The 20,366-nt window shown below is 40.6% G+C and overlaps 1 protein-coding gene across 1 annotated transcript in view; it reads left to right on the top strand.

Moving 5' to 3' along the window:
- The window catches only part of PPP1R1C (protein phosphatase 1 regulatory inhibitor subunit 1C), a 48,249-nt gene that overhangs the window by 9,900 nt on the left and 17,983 nt on the right, over positions 1 to 20,366 (top strand). Inside the window, exons 3-4 of the mRNA XM_048309076.1 lie at positions 11,511 to 11,548; positions 13,385 to 13,445. Coding sequence (XP_048165033.1) covers positions 11,511 to 11,548; positions 13,385 to 13,445 — 99 coding nt within the window. The remainder of the gene's footprint in view (positions 1 to 11,510; positions 11,549 to 13,384; positions 13,446 to 20,366) is intronic.

Below are 20,366 nucleotides of genomic sequence, written 5' to 3'. Positions count from 1 at the left end.
ATTTAGTGCTTAATGCAGCACTCATTTACCATGGTGACGTGTGCAGAATGAATAGATAATGCAGATAGATGAGAGAGAATCCAGCTTTTAGCACTAACCTCGTTATGTTCAGAATATTGGGAAGGGGTTGCACTTAAAGCATCAATCAAGGCAGCCCATTTATTGAGGTTTTAGAGACAAAATTTAACTCTTTATATGGTGTAACTAAAGTTAAAACTTCACTTCAAAATACATCAAAAGTGGGAATTTGATGAATCTGGACCTAAAGCTAGCAGAGACTAAACAAATTGAACATATCAATCCTGAAAGATTTTGCCAACTACAGAAGGCTGCAGAAACTCAGTGAGAGTGCAGGGAGCTGCAGAGCTTAGCTTTGCTTTCCTGTAAGTCTGAGCTGCCTGCATCGTCAGCTGGTGGAAACAAGATCAGATGGACAAGCTGAGTTTCTTTTTACAGTAAGCAAAGCAGTTCTAGGGTAGAATTTTCTTTATGTCTATTGAAAGGAGCTCTGTTTTCACTTTCTTCCCTTCAAAATGCTGTTCCTGTGTCTGTATCTAAAATCACTTCTGTTTTTTTTCTCAGATGGCTTTACTAGAGGATCAAAAGACTATGAGAGTAGCAGAATGAAGCACAGTGACATGCTCCTTCTTTGTGTCTGTTTTCTCTGGGATGCCCAGCATGCAGATGTCCCACAGAGAATTGATGTCTTGGTATTATTCATCTTGTGGAACCAAACTGCACTAACAGAGTCAGCAGTGTTAAGTAGATGAAGGTGCATTGTAAAGGTTGTGATTTTTACCTGACGCCATGTCCTTTGTTCTGATTAGACAGAGGAAGTCACACAGAAAATGAACACGAGCAAGGCAGATTGAAAGTTCAATACAGCAGTGAGCTTTACTGCACCCTACAATATGGCTTATCCTGGTACCTGGACATCCCATAACCTAAACATTTCTGCACTGAGCCTCTACCACTTAGTGGCATGTAGTGATAGTATTCCCTACAAGTCTTTCTGAAGTTCCTTGCCACAGCTGTTCTCAGGTAGTGGTAGAAAGCAAAGATTTGGATGAACTTGGCCACTTCCAAAGAGTAGCTTCTCTGGGATCAGCTGAAGCACTTGTTCTGCCTCTTCCCGGATATATTAGGATCTGCAGGACAGCTGCAGAATCAGGGAGCCATTTAACCTAAAAGCCCAGCTTATTTGAAAGCAACATGTTTGTTACAATATTACTAAGTGCCATTTTGTATCCTTTTCGCTTTGAAGTGGAATTGTACTGATGAACTGAAAAAACGGGGGGCGGGGACGGGAATGAAGCGTCGGAGAGAAAAAAGAGCTCTCACTTTAAAGAATTGTGACCTGGATGATTTTTTTGATCCTGAACAACATGAGGTTTTTACCGTCTGTTTTTAAAATACAGTAGACAGCAAGCAGGCTGTTACTCTTTCGAAGTGTGCTTTCAAGCCTCCTGAAACGCTGGTGCTGGTGTGTGACTTAGGCTTTAATGTGGACAGCATATCCCACAGGAGGGTGTGGAACAGCTCATTCCACAGGAATCACAGCAACGTGTTTCTGATTGTGACAGCACAGATGGAGATGTGTAAAACAAAACCCAGGGTCCCCTCTCTCTCTGGTATGTAGTAAGGTCAGTAGAAATTCTGAAAAATGCCTTTGGAAAATTACAGCTGATTTATTCTGAGCTAACAATGATTGCCCTGGGCTGTTCCAGCCCACCTAGTTGTGCCGAAGGCAAGAATGAGATTATGGAACCTTGTTTTGCTGATTCTTTGAAAGCTTGGAAAACCCAGCAATGGCTTTCCAAAACTGGTATTTGCATCTTCTTTTCTGTAAAAAGGGTCCTAACCCCCAAGAAGAACTATTATTAGTAGCTGACTTGATTCCCATGTAAGATGATACATGTATGTGAAGAGTTCTCTGCATGTGCATTCTAACCACAAGCAAGCCACAAGCAGTTGGCCAGGACTAGCTTTACAAAGCATTCTTACTGAAATCCTTGAGGTATTATTCCAAAAGGAAGGAAATTGCTAAGGCAGCAATAATAATCACTGGCTAAGGAAAAATTTTATTGTTTTGTATGTTTCCTTCTCCCATGGCAAATGTCACTTTCCAGAATGTACAAACACATTCAGATAGGATACTCTTTTAATGTTTTTATGAGATATAGCATGCTAAGAAATGTTTGGCTGGAGGTTTTTTGGTTTTGGCTGCTGCTGCTGGTTTTTATTTTAGAGCTTAGAATATTCCTGCAGCTCTCAGCCGAGAAAGGAACCACTCACAGTGATAGCATTTGCAGCTGTAACACTGATACAAAGATTGTGATCGGTAGGTCACTTCTGAGCCATTTTCCATCACAACTGATTCCTGCATATGAAGGTATTAGAAAATGGTTTCAAAGTTTATCCAGGGATTTGCTAGCACTATATTTCTGGTAATAATGGATTTTACTTCACGATCTTTGCCTCAATATCATATTTTGGTCCTTGCCTCAGTATTGTATTTAGATCTTCAGCCTCTTTGGTCATTTGAACCCAGACTGAACCTACAGCAAGCAAGCAGATGTAAAGTAGCACTTTATTAATACTATTCAGTGCTACTGATGGACTCACAACCCTGGGTAGCTGTCTTCTCAAGGTACTTGTCTTCCTTCTGCATTTGAAAGTACTTAATGACCATGCTAAGTCTTTTCACAAACTCATAACATTGTGATGACTTATTCAATGTACAAAATAATCACAAGCCGCTTGGGAAGTTTTTTGAGTATGAGCGTTGGGAATATTTGGTTAAACGGTAGCAATTATTAACAAAATTTAGTAGTCTGGCAGTCTCTTTTACTTGGGCACACTCATTTCAGACTCGTGTTTCTGCTCTGAACCTCTTTCTCTGAGTATTTGCCAGCAGCTTCTCAACAGCTCTGGCCTTCCTATAACCTCTCAAAAACCTTTTTTATCTGTACTGCTTTCCTATTTCCTTCATGTGAATCCTATCTTTCACTGCCAGGTGTCAGGCCAGGTGAGGGTGTGCTATGAGTGTGGAAACTGCCCTTGGTCCATACAGCAAAGATGCAATCTTTACTGATGTCAGAATAGACCCTATGTCAGTGTAACATCACAATGAGGTGAGTTCTCCTTCTACACAGCAGGACAACTTGGAGACAGCATATTGTGATTTAGGTCTACTTTGCAGTCTTTGTCCTTTGTCTTGTTCTGTATCTCCATGAAAGTCTAATTTTCTAAGGTTTCCTTGTAGTTTAGTTTGGCCCTCCAGCACTGCCTGGGGCTCCCATAAATGATGGCTGTCCAGTTCCCTTCTGGTTCATGTCAGAAAATCAGTATCATCCTGGTCTGCATTTATTTGCTGCAAGAATAAGGGATTTTTTTCTAAAAAAATTTTTGTGTATTTAAACCCAAATGGGAGATTTTAATCATTCTAAGTAACTGTGTACAAAAGGGTCATATGTAGATCATCGTGTATCTTTTAAGTCTTACTTTGCTCATTTTGAGACCTGAGTTTACCAATAACTTTCCTAATAGACCAAGGATTTTAAATTTCACATCACTAAGCCCAGCAGTTTTCCTCAGTTAGCCTCATTTATTTTTACTTATCTGAATGTATTAACCTGGACTTTCAATGATGTAGTGAATATTGATATGACTATTACTTAGTTTAAATAACGAGCATGAGTTTTGACTAAAACACAGTTTACATATGGCTGAAGTTCTTTCCCAGTTGCACTAAATCTAGAACTAGCTTATTAAATGAGAAAGTATTTTGCCTTTTTTTTTCAGTTTTTTGGGGGTTTTTTTAACCAATTCATGCTGCATGTATAGGATAAAATACTGACTTTTAATGGCAAAACTTGCTGAAACCTATGGCCCAATCAAGTCAGCAGTAAAATGACTCTTTCACTTCCCTCCAACATTCTGTTCTGCCCAGTTTGCTTTGCTGGTGCAGGATTTGCACCGAGCATGTGTTGAACTCCTGTGGGACTCACTTTGCCTGCAACACCACTCAGCTCTCCTTAACACCCAGCAGAACAAGGGACTGATGAACTCCTCTTGCCAAGAGTCAGACCATAGCAGACACCCCAGATTTCTGATTAACTCTGTCATGCTGGAAAAAGAAAGAAGTAATTTGCTGTTAAATAAGTGGTATCTTTTTGGAATGAGTAAATTTTAGGGAGCTTTGAAACAATGTGGAGGCAAACCCTGATCCAGAGCTTCTGCCCACAGTGACACCCTGTGGTCCTGCCAGAGGTTCCTCCCAGCTCTGGTGCCAGGAGTTCACACTGGTCAGCTGCAAATTACATTAAAAGTTTAGCTCACAGTCATTCCTGATATTTTAGTGAGAGATTTTTGTTTGGTCCAGAAAATGTCTTATCTGAGAGATCAAAAGAAAAAATAAAGTACTTACCTCCTCCTGGTTAATCTTACTTAGTCAGTCATTCTTTGGAAGCTGTCTCCATTTCCTTCACCAAAGAGGAGTTAGTGCTGCTTAGAAAGCAGCTAGAAGAAAACATCTCCAAGGCTAGCATTGTTTATATTGTGAATTAAAGCCAATCTTTACATTAGTTGTCCAAACAGAATGTTTATTTCCAGTGTGTTTCTCCTTGGGTTGATTACTTCTCTAGGAAGATCTGCCAGCTCTCTAATTGTCCCCATATCATCAATCCAGGACTTCACGTCAGGAAGTCTGTTCCCTGTGCTTGCTCACCTGACCCTCTCTCATGGAGCAGGACAGACCTCCTGTGTTCCCAGAAAATGAAAATTCTGCATGCCAGTGCTTTTTTCATGACAGGTTTTTCCACAAAACCTGTTTTATGTCCTGTCATTCAAAGCCAGGACAGTACCAGAATAAAGCCTTACGGAGTTGGCAGCAGCTGGAAGACCACAAAGTCAGGCAGAAATGCAACTTCAAGACATCAGGCAGAAAACTTAGTCCTTTTTTAAGAAGGGAGAAAATAATTAAGTTTTAATTCTCTTTCAAAATGTATTTTGAGAAGCTATGTTTGATTTATGGGACTTATTTAGTATTTGTCTTATATTAACATTTATCATGTATTTTAGGGAGGGAGAATGAAAAATTTGGAGCAAAATGCTTAGGAGAAGGATGATTTTTGTGCTTGTTGTAATAATTCATGACTGCTCTGTGGTAAAGCTGCAGACCTGACTCATCACTCTTGTATTCTAGTTTAATGTTAGTGAAATGAGACTGATTTCCCTGAGTCTGGCATGAAACTGGAATAACAAGGCGGTGAATCAGGCACCATAATTCCCTTCTCAGAATCATGTGATGTAAACAAATACATTCAGATTCACATTTGAGGTTTGTAATGTCTCCAGTTTCTTCCAAAATAGATTATGTTTACCAGAATGCATGTTTTAAAGAAATTTTGATTGGTCTAGTTTGTGAAAGGTGGTTTTATTTCATATTCTTACGGCTGTGCAGCTTAAAGTGGGTCCTTAGATACTGTCTGTATGATCAGAGATGTAGATACTGTTTGGATCAGATTCTGTTGTGTGCATCAGGAAGGAAAGGATGATTGTTCTTTTCGTTTAGTGGCTGACTTTGAGCACCTTCAGGAAGGATTTGGTCTAATAAAAGAGATTGCAGCCCCTACTCTCAGTACTAGTAAAGGCTACTTGAATATTGAAGGTGGTAAATACAGGGTTGTTTAAATAACTGATTTACCTGGAAAAAAAAAATATGAGTGTCCAAACAGCAGATTCATTTGGCCTGCAGTATTTTAGTGAAGTAAAAAGGGCTGGTTACAACACGAGCTAGTCGGGAAAAGATGTGCTGTGATCTCTGAGACAGAGGGACGAGAGGTCCCTTGGTGACAGTGCTGTCAGCACAGCGTGGGACCTTTCCCAAACTACACACCTGAGCTGCAGGCGCCTGACAGGATAGATAGGCATGCAAATGCCTGTGTATATAGCAAATTCCTCTCTGCCCTGTGTTTTCATTAATGCTTGCTATACAAATCTTGTTATTAGTGCTCCCTCAAGGGCCAGGCAGTAATTTAGATGCTGATTAGTGAGTGAGATGCAGCAGCACCGCAGCGCACGCTCCCTCTTGTCAGCACTTGACTGAGGAGGGGAGCAGAGCTCCCAGCTACGCCTGCCACAGCAGCTGCATTTGGGAGTCTAATGAGGTGCTCCTGCAATGGGAATATTTTCAGAAACATATACTCACTCCAGGAGGGCTTACCAGGATATTTCTTTGTAATTAAATGTAATGACATCTACACCCATGGTCAAGTTCTCATTGATAAACACTGGCAAATAAAAACCAGCAAGCTAAAATCAAACAATTAACTACGTAAGCATTTTTTATTATTGTATGTTTTGGAATTTTTTTTCCTTTTCTTACCTCATTGGTTTAGTGAAAAGCAATGAGACACTAGCTGATGTGGCAGTGTGTAGTTAGGACCCTGGCAAAAGGAAAACATTAAACATTTTTGACCTTGCTATGTCTTCTAGAAGAAAGGAAAAGTAGTTGTGATAGCAGAAAAAACAAATATGTCTGTCAATTTCTAATCAGAGTTCAATAAGCTTGTTTTATAAATACCAGCGGCTAATACAGATGGTGGTGGTCAAAAACCAGCGAGGTAAACTGGTAGATCAAAAAATATTTATTTTATTTTACTGATGGAGAAATTGAAATGTGAAATGACTGAAACATAAATTTCAGAAAATTTCATCTTTTTCTGCCACTAAATGTCAGGAGAATGAAGGATTATTTTTGGGTTTTAGTTTCTAAAATCACCTGAGTTCAAACCTATCAGCCCCCCTATGATTTTTATCTGCTCAGCTGTGTTTTCCCAAGGAAAATCCCAAACTCTCTACAAGAAGCTTTCTCCAATGATTAAACCAGTCCCTTACTGAGTTTCTTTTGTGTAAAAGCTGGCCTCTCTGACCTGTTCTGTTTCTCCAGTGCCTGACTAAAACCCTACAGAAAAGGCTTTTATTTGCTCTTGCTGAGGGGAAAGCAAGCAGGGCACTTAGCTGGATGAGGTAAGCCTTTGCTGGATGAGACCACTGCAGAGCCCATGGGTGATATCAGAGGCCTGCTCTTTTAAAGTAGGTCACCTCTTGCCCTGCATAGCTGCTCCAAGTGCATTAACATTATCCAGGGGGAGAAGCAAGGCAGATGAATTTTGATCTCACTCTAAAATGACCACAAAGCTTCCCCCAGCACGGACATGCTGTTTGCACAGCAGTGGAAATCCATGGAAGAAGTGATCTGCACCACCAAGCAGATTTCATTCCAGCTACAACCAGCCCCCTTCCTCTTGGTTCTTCTCTGGCTTCAAATAACCACAGCTTTGGGGGCACTCAGCTTGTTAGCTCAGCTCGGCTGGGGGATGCGCGGATAAAGATCACAGAGCTCTGCTAACAGCGTGTTTGGGAGACAACCCCCATGGTGGTTCTTCAACCTATTTCAGCAAGATAGCTGGGCCAAGTCTTGCAGGTTTCCCTGCAAGCAGGTGAGACTTTGCCCTGCGTAAAGGCTAAAGCTTAGAACTCTGATGCTGGAAGGGGATCTGTGCAGGCGGATGGGCGTTCAGAAGTGATTTTCGTTAAAAAACTAAGGCTTTGTTTCAGAAAGTCTGTGCACATATCTGGATTGAGGGGAATACCCTTTAGACTGAACCCTTCATTGCCTATTTATTTATCTGAGGATACTGACAAAAGCCTGAAATCCCCCTTATTTTGCCAGAGGCTGCTCCAGCCTACATGAGGTAAGGATCACACTAGGCTCAGACATTATTCACCCAGGACAAGGGAAAGACCTCAACTGCTTTTTCCTCAGCGTGGGTGAGAAGTCTCTAAACAAAGCTCCAATCTTGTTTTTACATACCTCCACTTGGGTACATACAAACCCATTCTCCAGTCCTCATATGATTTCTATTATGCCCCTTTATGACAAAAACACAAAAACTTTCAAGAAATTACTTGACTGATTAGATTCCTGTTAGTAATTAGAGCAGCCGAGAATAAGTTAAACTGGAAAAAATATGTTTATGTCATATGTTGAGATGTGGAATACAGTACAGCTGTATTGTGTTCTGTGAACAATGTTATGGTCTGTGAGGAAGGAAAATGGAATATCATTTTCTTCCCTTCTGGCCCCAAAAAAGAGAGCAAACCTGTAGGGAGAAGTTACCTACTGAGAGCTAGGGGTTCGTTTCATATATAAGAGAAATAGCTGATCTCTTCACATTCTCCATTATATAATTGCTTGGTTGTAAACATGAATGAACTATACAGCTCATTCTGTATAGCTATGATTTTTTTCTGAGCAGAGTCCTGCCCGCACCGTAGTCAATGGGAACTAAAGGGTGCTGACAAACCAGAGATTTCATTCTGCCCTGTGAATCAAGTGATATCACAGTCTGATATTTGTGATTTCATTTCTGATTATTTCCTGACCCTTCTCAAGATGAATTTATGCTCTACGAGTTCACTAAAGAAATTCAGTTTATAATTGTTAATGGATTTGAGAGGGACTTGAGGGTGGGAGATGCATGGCTTGTTTGACTTCCGTTGGTGGAAATGTCTGATTTGTAGTCACTAACTGATGATGTTTTTTCTTACCTTGTACCTTCCATTCTCACCATAAAATCTGTTGTCACAGAGATTTTCTACATGATCTCTTGATGCCAGTACTGACCTCTTGCAGGGACAGCATTAGTTCCTACTTGCATGTACTCTAACAAGGACGCTTTCTTGGTCAGACTGCTGTAAAAACATGCTTTCATTAATTTATTTAAACTGCTTTATAAAGTAATTTTATAAAGCATTAGAAGTTACACTGGAAAACCCCTATTTGTCCAAGGAAGAATGTTCACACAATTATTAATGTAATCCTTCAGTTAGACCAAGATGCCTCTAAGTATTTACCCAGGCAGAGAGCTCCTGCCTGAGCTCCAGCCCACACTGCACTCCAGCTCTGTCATCCCTAAATTTCCCCTTTTACTTTTGCTACAACCCCAGTGTCCCTGTCTCTCATTGCTACTTCAGTTACTCACAAGCTCTTGTTTCTTCCCCTCATGTCCCCCTTGCCTTTCATCTTTTCCTCCTCCTCCTCTGTACAAAGAGAGTTTGTTTATTTTATGCTCTCTGCCTCAGTCTATTGCATTCGGGGTTTTAGGATTCCCTTGCTCCCATTCTTTGTCATCTCTCCTTAAAAACCTATATTCTTGATTGAGTCTTATCCATCAAAATACCTGATAAAAATAAGCATGTGATCCTCTTCTGTCCTCAAAAATAAACTCATGTCAAAATGTACCATTGCCCAAACTTATCTCCAGCCAGTTGTACCTTTCCCTTCATCTCATGACTCGCTTGAAACACTTCATGGCTCCTGCCTTGAGTTCATGTCTTTCAGTCCCTTAGGTTACTTTCTGATCTCTGTTTACTGATTTGGCAAATTGTTTGTTTATGTGATTTTATAGGTTGTTCTTAAATGTCCATGTTGTCTGATGCGTCTCATTGGCACTATTTGCCCTGTGGATATGAATGGTTTCTCTAATGCCATACAGGACCAGTCCTTATTCCCAAAGTTGCCTGTCATATAAAGGCTGCTGGGTGAAAGGAAAGGCTGTAAATATTCCAGTTCTGATAGTTTTAATGTCACATCACTCAGAACACAAAATGTGCAAGCCCAAAGGGTTGCAGTTGTGCACATTCTCAGGATCAAGACTTGAAACATGACAAAGCTACTGATGTCAGGTTTTTTTCCTTATGCAAGCATCCTCTTGGGTTTACAAAATATGTTTTCATCTGGGCAAATTTGGAGTTTCAGGAAGGAATGGGATGTAACTTATTCTTCATTGTTCTTTGCTGAAAGTTTCTGAATTATTCAAATTTTAGTGTTTAAGCTAAATCTGGTATCCTGAATCAAAAAAAAAGGAAGTCAATGTTGACTCATTGAAATGTGTTGGTAGGCAACCAATAAGAAAGACTGCAAGCACATAAATAATCACCCATTTAGCCAGCCTGCCATCATACCCCAAAGTGTTTTATGGACTTGAGTAGACACTGCTATACTTATTTACAGGTAGGGAAGTCAAGGAGGCGATCAGTGACCTTACCAAAGTTCATGCAAATGTCAATGGCAGGAAACTGGCTTCCTGATTGTCTTGTCTAATTCTGTATCTGTGGGATCGTGCTTTAGTAATCAGCACTGTTTTCAGCTACACTTTTTAACCCTGAGTATGAGTTGAATATCTTTCAGAGAGAGGTAATGGGAAATACTTACATTGAAAAATCTGGTAAGTCAAGTGGTGTTTGCAAGATGCACAGAGACAATGGCAAAGAATGCCATAGAAAATGCAATCAATCCAGCTGCATGGCCTGACTCGTCTCCCCATACACAGCACACCACAAGCAGCCAATATCTAGAGAATAAGTCAGATAAAATGATATTGCCTAGCCCTAGTTCTTTGCTCAGACCTACATTTACAGATCTGTCACACCTCAGTGAAAATTACACACTGATATCTGCATGTGGAAAATTTTAGAAGGCCCATTGGTACAGTGAATGATTGATGTCTCTGTTTTTAATGTCATTTTATTTAACAGCTCCAAACTACTGTGAATCAAATATCCTGCATGATCTTTGCCAAATATTTGTGAAATCATCAGCAGAAGACACACTTTCTAGCTGTTAACCACATGAAGACAGCAGCAAAACAATTCAGCTCAGACAAAAATTGGTTACGTTCCATGGTTAGGAAGATCCTTATGGCTCACTCTTTCTCAATCTTACTTGTATTAATGATGTTGCCTACAATCTTACTTAGTTGTTCATACAGATTCCCAGAGGCACTTATTTTTATTAGAAATCTCAAGTTTTTCTAATTCTGCCATACATATAGTCTAAAGCAAATTAAGGCAACAAAGGTAAGAAGTTTCAGGAAAAATTTCAGTCTGGTAGTGTCATGAAATTTATAAGGTGAAAGATTCCTCTTTCTTAGGCTTTGTTTTGTTAATTTTACATGTGAGGCACTCTTCAGTATAATAATATTGGTATATTAATAACTTAACTGAGGGGAGGTTCTTGTTATTATTTGAGTGAGGTAGAACCCTTTGTGAGTTTGCTTCACACCATTTGGCAACCAGGCCTTCTCTGACCACAGAAGAAAGCTCGGTCCCTGGGCAAAGCAGCCCTGTACCATGACAGCCCCACTGGCAGTGCAGAGCCCTGCTGCCAGCCTGGACAAAGGACCTGCTGCTGAAGGCACTCCTTTGCTCCCTGTTATTCACAGGCAAAAATGGGAGTTAAGTGCTTCAGATGCAGTGCTTGTGTCTAAATGCTAATCAGGGCCTCTGGCTTTCTGAGACATACAAATGAGAAAGAAAAGCTGTAAATAAGAAGGTTGATTTCTTATTTGCAGCAGTGCTATAAGTTCAGGGCAGAGTTACAAGTGTTAGCACTGAGAAACACTTCTGTATTAACTTTTCTCTTTCCATATCTTTTTCTCTAGAAAAAGATGAGAAGAGAACAAACATCTCACAGGCAGAGGTAAGCGATTTTATTTTTTTTTTTTTTACATATTTATTGTTCAAATAGGTCTATTGTAAAAAATCCTTGGAAACTCACTGATTCATCCTGGTTGATACTTTTGTTTACATTGTCATGCCATCAGCAGTAACACAGCCTTTTAAGAACCATCATTTTCAAACCAGGGCTGTGTAAAGCTGTATTGTGTGTTCTGCCAGCTCTCCCTTCCCCTGTAGCAGGGAGCTGGGAGAGGCAACCTTCCCCTCTGCCTTGCTGCCATGCCCTGTCAAAGGATAGCAAACCCAAGGTGACCCTGCCGGTTCACCCCTGAGCATTGCTGGGGATCTGCAGGTCACTGCTGGGCCACAAAAGCATTCAAACATCTCTGCACTCTCTCCATCACTTGTCAAGCCTACAGCAGGCAGTGCAGTGATGTTGTTTGCACAGGAGTTAAAAGCTGGCTCCTCCAATTCCTTTTTCTAACCTCCCCTTGTATAGCTCCTCCAACTCCCTGATCTCTTTCTCCTTCACCCACTGCTCAGAGCAGTAGGCAGCACTTTAAATAGCAGCAGGAGGTATTGATTGGTGCAAATTTGAACTCCAATACAAACTTATGAAGATTTACTGATGTGAGGTTCACCAAGCTATCCTATAGTGTTTATAAATAGCTGTCTCTTTCCAAAGAAGACAATATTTTATTTATAAATGTTATCATTGTGATAAGCTTAGATAATAGGATTAGCCGTACTTGTGTGAAAGTGGTTCTCTTAAGAGATGTCTCAAATGTTCCATGGAGAAATAGATCTGATTAAAGTTAATGGTCTATATATTAGGCGTTTTTAGCAAACGTTTGGGGAAAGGCAACATCATTAATACAACTAGAAACTGATAAAATGAAGGGAGAAAAAAAAGCTTGGCTACATACAGTTTTTCCTTAAAATTTTGTTAAGAGTGTGATATGGTGCTTATGTCTTCCAAAGCTAGCTAAGGGTGTACTGGATGTAGCTTTCTTGTCCTTTTTATGTAGATCTATTTCATGTTGGTATCATACTGACACCAATTTAGCTGCTTTCATTTTGCAAAAGCTGCTCTGCTCTGCTTTAGCATTGACTATACTCCAGTTAGTTTTTGCAACTAAACATTGGCATAATTATACTATTATTATTCCATGTGTCATTTCACTACCATTATTTCGGAATAATTTGTCTTCTGCGCATAGATGCGATTTTGGGGTCACAAAAAGTTGAGCTGTGCCTAAATACAACACTCAAATGAGGCTCAGTTAGAGGCTGAGTGATTGGCTGCTGAAATTATTATCTTAGGTGTAATAGAACACATTGAAAAGGTGCAGGGGTTTTCCACTTATTTTTGTTAAAATGTTTATATTAATATTTCAGTACTACCTTACACATACGTATAATCACTGATTGCACTGTAATTGGAATGTTGGTTAATGTAAACCTTGCAACTATTTTAATATATGTAGACATTTATTTGCCTTATGAGAATCAATTACACAGGCTGTTAAAAGCACGGGCTATCCTAATTTTATGTTTAACAGTATTTTTATAGAGCGAAGGGTAATTTTCAGTAGTATTGGTTCTGTCTTGCCTGGGAGTCATAAAGGTTGTCCATTAAACATACTTTTTTTGTCTATCTAATCTTAATTTTCCTGTATACATGAAAGCCCAGGAGCTGCCATCAGTTGTACACAAGATATTTTTCTTAGAAACTCTCAGATGGGCGTGTGCACTCTCTGAAGGCAGCTGTGGGGCAACCCCGGCAGCTGCCACGGACAGAATATCCCCCTGTGCCCGTCTCTCACTGCCTCTCTCTCTCTGTTTTGTCCCGCCGCAGTCGCAGAGCGCCTCTCCCAAGCAGAGGAAGCAGAGCGTCTTCACCCCACCTGCCCTCAAAGGTACTGTGCAGGTCCTGCCCTGCCCCTGCGCTGGCTCGGTGGCTCCTCTGGCGGGGGCCGGCGGGGCCGGAGCGGTGGCTGTGCCCGCGGGTGGCCCAGCTGCCCCGGGGCCGTGCCCAGGCACCGCTGCCTTCCCACGGCGCAGTCACTGCCTGGCATTGACCCCCAGCCTGCGGCTGACCATCTCTTTATCCTCAGCACAGAGTCTTGCTGCAGTGGCAAATTTATTTGTTTGAGAAAAAAAGAAAAAAAAAAGGTTTTATGCTTTGATTAGTTTGATAGAACAGATAATTCAACGCCAAACCATGAAGACAGCTCCTTGAATATGTAAATTCTATTAGTGCTGGCCCCGTAGTTCTGTTTTGAAACCACTCTCCCATGTGAAACCGCTCTCCCACTCCTCTCTTTCCAGGCAGCTGTGAAAAGGAGAATGACCAAAACTGTGGGCTGGGCATCTGATAATAGGGAGTGTGAAGCCTTTCTTGGGAAGATAAGGAAAAATGGGAAGTCTTGGTAAATGTTTTGAGGGCTAACATGCTTTTTAGGAATACATACCAAAGCAGCAGGAATATCACCTGGGATCAGAAACATTTAGGCCTTGCTTGTTACACAGTTCTGAACAGAATTTGACTTGATTTTTCTTGCAGTGAAGCAAGATCTGTACTGATTCACCAGCACTTCTGACTGACACTTGTCAGAGCAGGATCATTTTCAGATTGAAGACTAAAGGCCATCCTGCCAGGTGTCTCTTAATAGATAATGAATACATAAATTTCCATTTGTCTGCTTAACACAATTTATTACCTGGCAGAAAAGTGGGATATCTGATTTCTTGTGTGAAATACTGCCGGTGTCATGAGGTAATTTACCATATCAGCATGTTCTGTGTATCTCATTCTGTAGCTTCAGTTCTCTAGTACTTGTCCTAGCCACAGTTAAAATATCACTCAGCCACCACACAACACTATCTGTTTGCCACAAATGGGCTGAAAATTTGTGTGCTGGATATTTGAAATAATCTTATTACGTTTGATTACAGTATTTTTTCTGGAAGGAAAATGCTTTGCATGGATAACAACAATACCTGTTGATCTCACTGCTGTACTGTTTTGCTGTACAAGCCTGAACTAAATACTGTGCAAATGAAGTGCAGTGTAAAACAGGTCCTCATATCTCCTCTCAAGACCTGCAGCCTACACAGCATTACCTGTAATGCCCTGCTGAGAGCTGGGGAAATGCTTGGCAGAGTTTACTTCAACATCAGCTTAATTCTCAGGGAACAGTAGAAAAGTAGGAGAGCACGTGATTCAAAAAAGATCCCAACTAATCTGAAATACCTTGTAGGCAGCACAAAGCAGAGTGCAAAATGCCTCTCCTCCATACCTTAGCACCCTAAATTACACCATACTCTCAGATACACAAGTGGGCACCAGGAGGTTGATAACCCTTCCTGTAAAGAGGCTGGATTGCTCCAGCTCTAACATACTGTTACTGTCATAAATACGATCTTTTTATTTCAAAATTACCTGGTGGAAAATGCATTATTCTTCCTTTTCACTGGTATGAAAACATGATTTTTTTTTTCATTTGGGCTAAGAGCCTGTGAGGCAAACATACAGCAATGTGAAATATATGCTGTTATGGAGTACACAAAGCTATTTCTACTGAGAAATACAGAGTTTTTGTAATTATTTAAATTATGCTAGTTTTATAGCAGTTGAAGATAACACTATTCAATAGTATTTCCAGAATAACAGGCTTCATAGTTGCATACTTCTCCTCAATTTTAAGCATATATATGTGTGTATATATATATATTTCCTGTTTGCTGTTTTTCCCCCAGTATATTGATAATATGGTATTTTACATACAGAAAAGTAAAAAATAAAATTCTTTACAGCCCCTTGTCTGTTCCATACCCTCTGAGGCTGTTATTAATGGAAGGTGGGATAGACTGTAATCTGGTACACATTAAAGATGTACATTCCAATCTGTACTTTTAAAGATGGAGATAATAAATGGAGTGGACAAGAGAGGCAAATACTTTCATTTGTTAGCTTCTCTGACATTTTAGTAGTTTGTAGCTGCTGTTAACTCCAAGCTCCCAGAAATAAGCCTGTGGAAATAATAAATAAGGCAGTGGAGCTGAGCCTTGAAGCCGAGACAGCAGCCGTGTGCAAAGAGCTGTGGGAGAGATGAGGGGCTATGGAAGGAGCTTTGCTCTGTGCCTGCAGCAGAGAGGGATCAAGAGAAACCATGGGCAGAGTCGTGCTTCAGCCTGACTCCAAATCTTCAAGTAGCTGAAAATAGTTTTGTTGCAGTTTTTGTAAGTTTCTTGAAATAATTATGGAACTGTGTGAGAGAAAGGTTGGTGGTTTCTGAATTGATGGCTAGGCAGGAAAGAGGAAATGAATGTGCATGTTGTGGCTGTAGGAACCCATATAAAATGGGAAATTGTTGGCATGGTTGAAAAGAGCAGAAGCAACATCAGACAATTGTGATGACTGTTTACAATACCAGAACTATAATATATGTTACACAAAATGTCCAAATACCTGAAGATATATGCAATAGATGGAAATGCAGTACTACTGAGGTTTTACCTACCATGGTAAATACATGGCGATCAGCCTCTTAGTTAAACTACCCAGAGGAGGGGTTCACATTGCCCAGAGAAGCTGTGGCTGCCCCATCCCTAGAAGTGTCCAAGGCCAGGTTGGATGGGGCTCTGAGAAACCTGGTCTAGTGGGAGGTGTCTCTGCCCATGGAAGGGGGGCTGGAATGAGATGATCTTCAGTGTCCATTCCAACCCAAACCATTCTATGATTCTGTGATTCTATTATATGATATATATGCGGGCATATTTTTTCCCTCTGCCATTGCACTTACTAAACTAAAATTCAGTGTTATTAGCTGTCTGAGATCATCTCCAAATATTTCAGTTTCATCATTAAAGAAGCTTCCTCTAGCTCAAAGCCAGGCTGTGGCTGCTGCAGCAAGCTGTAGCAAACCTGGTGAAACAAGCAGGTTCTTATTACTGTATATCTGTGTGTACTTTGGCTCCTGCTTTTATTTTCCTAAACGAAAACACACCAGAGTTCCTACAGACAGAGCAAATAGCTGACTCATCTCTGAGCATTGTTCTTGTTACTGGAATACAGTGTGCTGGAAAAATCAATGTGAAAGCTATTGATTTAAGTAGTAATCTGGAGAGGGACTCAGCCAGCCAACCAGATAACAGCTCAGCATGGTGTGCTCCTTAGTATTATATTACCAAACCTAATGGAGAGCAAAGAGGTTTCCCATTTTGCTTTCATAGGTATTTCTTTTCCTAACCTGCCGCACTAGTATTTGTTAATTCCATGCTCTTATGTAGCATGCAATGGTGGCAAAAGTCAGTATCTCAAGAGTATACCAAACTAATCCATCATATTTTCTGTATGTTGTGATTCACCTCTTGTCACAGTTTCTTCTATGTGTAGCAGCAATCTTAACTGAGGATTCATCACCTTCAGTTCCCCTCTCTGTGTCACTTTTTCTTCTGTTATTCATGGGCTTTTATGCCTGAACTTCAAATTTTCTCATCCTTTAAGGTCTTTTTCATGTGTGAAGGTTGGCTTGAACTTCCCTATGAAAAATACCATAAAAACAACCACAGGAATGTTTTGCAATTTGAATAGTCACCAGTTTTACCTTGGGCAATCTTTTCCAGTCAATTCTCACTGTGTAAGGCTGCCTTCTCCTATTTACTAATCTGCTTCTTGTTCTGTATAACAAAAGCAAGAAGAATCCTTTGATCCTTTTCCAAAGTAGACATCCAACTGTTTTAGCCCAAAGAGCCATCCACCCGTCAATGCACAAACAGCATCTTTAGAAATACCTTCATTATTCTGCTTGGTGGACTAGAGGAGGCCCTGGGAGTCTTGCTGGAGTCTCATTTTTTTACCCTCACACTTGCCAGAGAAGTCTAAAATGCGATGATATCCCTCCCAGATAGAGAGTGACCAAGTGAAGGCATCTCAGACTGCCAAGGCAGAAGCAGATTGCATTTGCCCCAGGTAACAGAGCTTCTTTGGTGTCTCATTACCACTTGAAAATCAAAAGAACACATTTGAGTCAGAGCTACAACTGCAGCTTTCCATCCCAGGGCATACTTTGTGCTGAGGCAGGTTTCCTTTTACCTAGGTAGTCATGTTTTTTTGGTATCTCAGCTCATCCTTGGAAGGAAATGCAGATGGCAGTGACAGGAAGCAAGGTTTACAAAGACTAACAGAAGACAGCCTGAACTGTTCCCAAACCTGCATTGCTCCCTAGAGGTCCCAAATCCCCACACTACCTACCAGCTATTGCTATTAATACTAGTGGCTATTTAAATACCATCAAGGTCTCCCCCTGTGAAGGAAGTGCACGTTCCCAAGTGATTTGAGGATTTCATTAGCAGTGAGTCTACTAGTGTGGGTGTGCTACAGGTCAGGGAAATAGGAAAATTTCACTCAGTTCACTCTGCAAGAGGATGTTTAGATTGGATTGAGATCCTGCTAATTTCAGCAGGCTTTAAAGAAAGTTCTTGTAGCTGTCTGTGTTCACTGGACTACCTTTGCAATAAGAAGCCATCAAATCATAATTAAAGTCATTTTCCACACAAGTGAGAGGTACATTTGACTGTTTTCCCTCTCAGCCTTTTGGGAAATACATGCTTTAAATTCCTTTCTTAATGTATTTTTCTTTGCATAAAGACAAAGGCTTTTTCTTGAGCTAGGCCCCAGCTACAAGATTTGAAATGGGATTAAATCAGAGTTGTTATAAAACTAAGGAAAATTCAAAGACATTATTTTGGTTTGAGTCATTAAAACAACCAGAACTCACTGGCTTTTCCCAAAGTGTTCAGACCCAGGGATTTGATACATGCATAATTCTAGTATTTACAATGAGGGTTGATATTAAATGAGCTCTTTCTATCTTTTGCCATGAATTTCAGATGCTCTGCTTGTTTAGTGCCTGCTTGTTCTTCTCTCCAAAGGAAACAACATGCAGAATAAATGATTAAAATCATGATGTCCCACCTGAAATATGTAATTTATTAGAAGCAATTAGTACAGTATGTGGCCTTCATCCAAATTTGTAACCCCTTAGGCCAGCTGAATGATGTCTGATGCATCTCATTACTTTGTGACTGAAGGTTAACAACGAACATGGGTAGAGTCTGGAGACATTAAGGATTATTGTTAGTATGGTAAGCACTGAGTTTGGAGCCCACGAGAATCATTGTGGAACAAAAATCTCAGGCTAAATTTACTTCAAGTGGCAGAGGAATGAAGTTTGTAAGACTTCAGCAGTGACTACAAAAACTTGTATCATTTTACAGGCTGCCTTCTTACATGCCAAACTCTGTGAAGAGCTTCTAGTGTTAACTAAACACATCAGTGTAAGAACACAAAACATCACACTATTCTAGAAAGAAAAATACCATGTGTTTTTGTGGTTCTGCTTCACACATGGGCTTAAATTTAATTTTTATGCAATTAATGTTAGTCACAATGTAAGACATCTTACACAGTCTTCTAAATATCAAGGCCAGGCTTGTGAGTATTCACAGACTGAGATGGGGCTCAGTCAAACTTTTCTTATGTGGGTGAGTCACTTTGGCTCAGGCTATTATATTTTCCCAATTTCTCCAACAATGATCCTTTTTCAAAGATGACTGTGCTGCATGTCTGCCATGAGGCCAGAACAGGAGATGGAGATGGTTTTCAATTATCCTTTCTGTCCTGAGTGCTTATTTTGGACATCCTTCCTTTTCCAGTAGGCTAAAGGGCTGTGATAACTACTGGGCGGGGGACTAGGGCTACTCCACAAAAACAGGCAATGTCCAGTGGCTGGAGCAATCCCCAAGGTTGGGGCAAAGTCTTCCTCTAACACCTTAGCAGAGCAGCCACATCCCTGGAGCAACATCTGTTCTTTAGCTTGGTGGTACCAGTTCTTCAACACATTTCTTTATGGCAGAAAATCTGTCTCAGTAAGTTGTTTCTTGGGAAACAAAAGACTAAGCTCTGCCTCATTATTTATGTGCGCTGCTCTTGTTTGTTGACGTGTTGGGACGTGAAAAAATGCCATCAATGCATTTCGTTTCCTGGGTGGAAGGCCCACAGCTGTCTGGACTTTCTGAAGCACTGGGAATAGAAGATTTATGCAGCAGTTTTTTATCATTGTGCTTTTTCCTTGTCCCTAGCTAGGTCACAAGAGGTGCAGCTTTGTTTCCGAAACTACTTGTTCTCTTCATTTATCTACTGTTCTTAGCCACATCTTAGTCAGATGCACCTCGATGCAACCACACCACTCAATGCAGGATGGCCTGGCTATCTTTACTAAGATGTTATCTTCTAGTGCCTGGTCTCTTTCCCCCTCTCTCTACGCTCCTCTCTCCTTCCTCAGACTTGCACAGTAGGATGATGACAGTAGATACAATTAAGAAAAAAAAAAAAAAGCTAAATTAATTAGTGAATCACTGAGTTGGTGACAGGGATGCATCAGATTGCTGCCATCTCAAGTTCAGTTGGCTGCCGCCGTTATGCTACTGCCCAACACGTTGGCAGACACTGCTGTAGTCTGTATTTAATTTCTTACTGTTGGCAGCTTTGAATACATTTCATTTCACACAGCTGGCAGCTCCTGCTTCAAAATGGCTCTGGCCTTGGCTGCAATAAATATTTGCAGTACCTATAGAGAGACCAAGGTGTCCAGTGGAGACTAAGCTTGACATCTGTTCTACAGAAAAACTGGGATGTTTGTGTTAAAACTTGTCATCTGCCACTATTACCTGGAGTGAAAAAGAAAGGTCTGTGTTGAGCACTAATGTCAGTCCCTAAATTACCACTTGTGGTCCAACACAGACCCATGTCTGGGGGAGTATTTCCACTGACT

This window comes from Corvus hawaiiensis, chromosome 7 (genome assembly GCF_020740725.1).
Source record: "Corvus hawaiiensis isolate bCorHaw1 chromosome 7, bCorHaw1.pri.cur, whole genome shotgun sequence".
NCBI classification, from domain to species: Eukaryota; Metazoa; Chordata; class Aves; order Passeriformes; family Corvidae; genus Corvus; species Corvus hawaiiensis.
The sequence above is the reverse complement of the archived record's forward strand: the minus strand, read 5'-3'. Positions and strand labels throughout refer to the sequence as shown.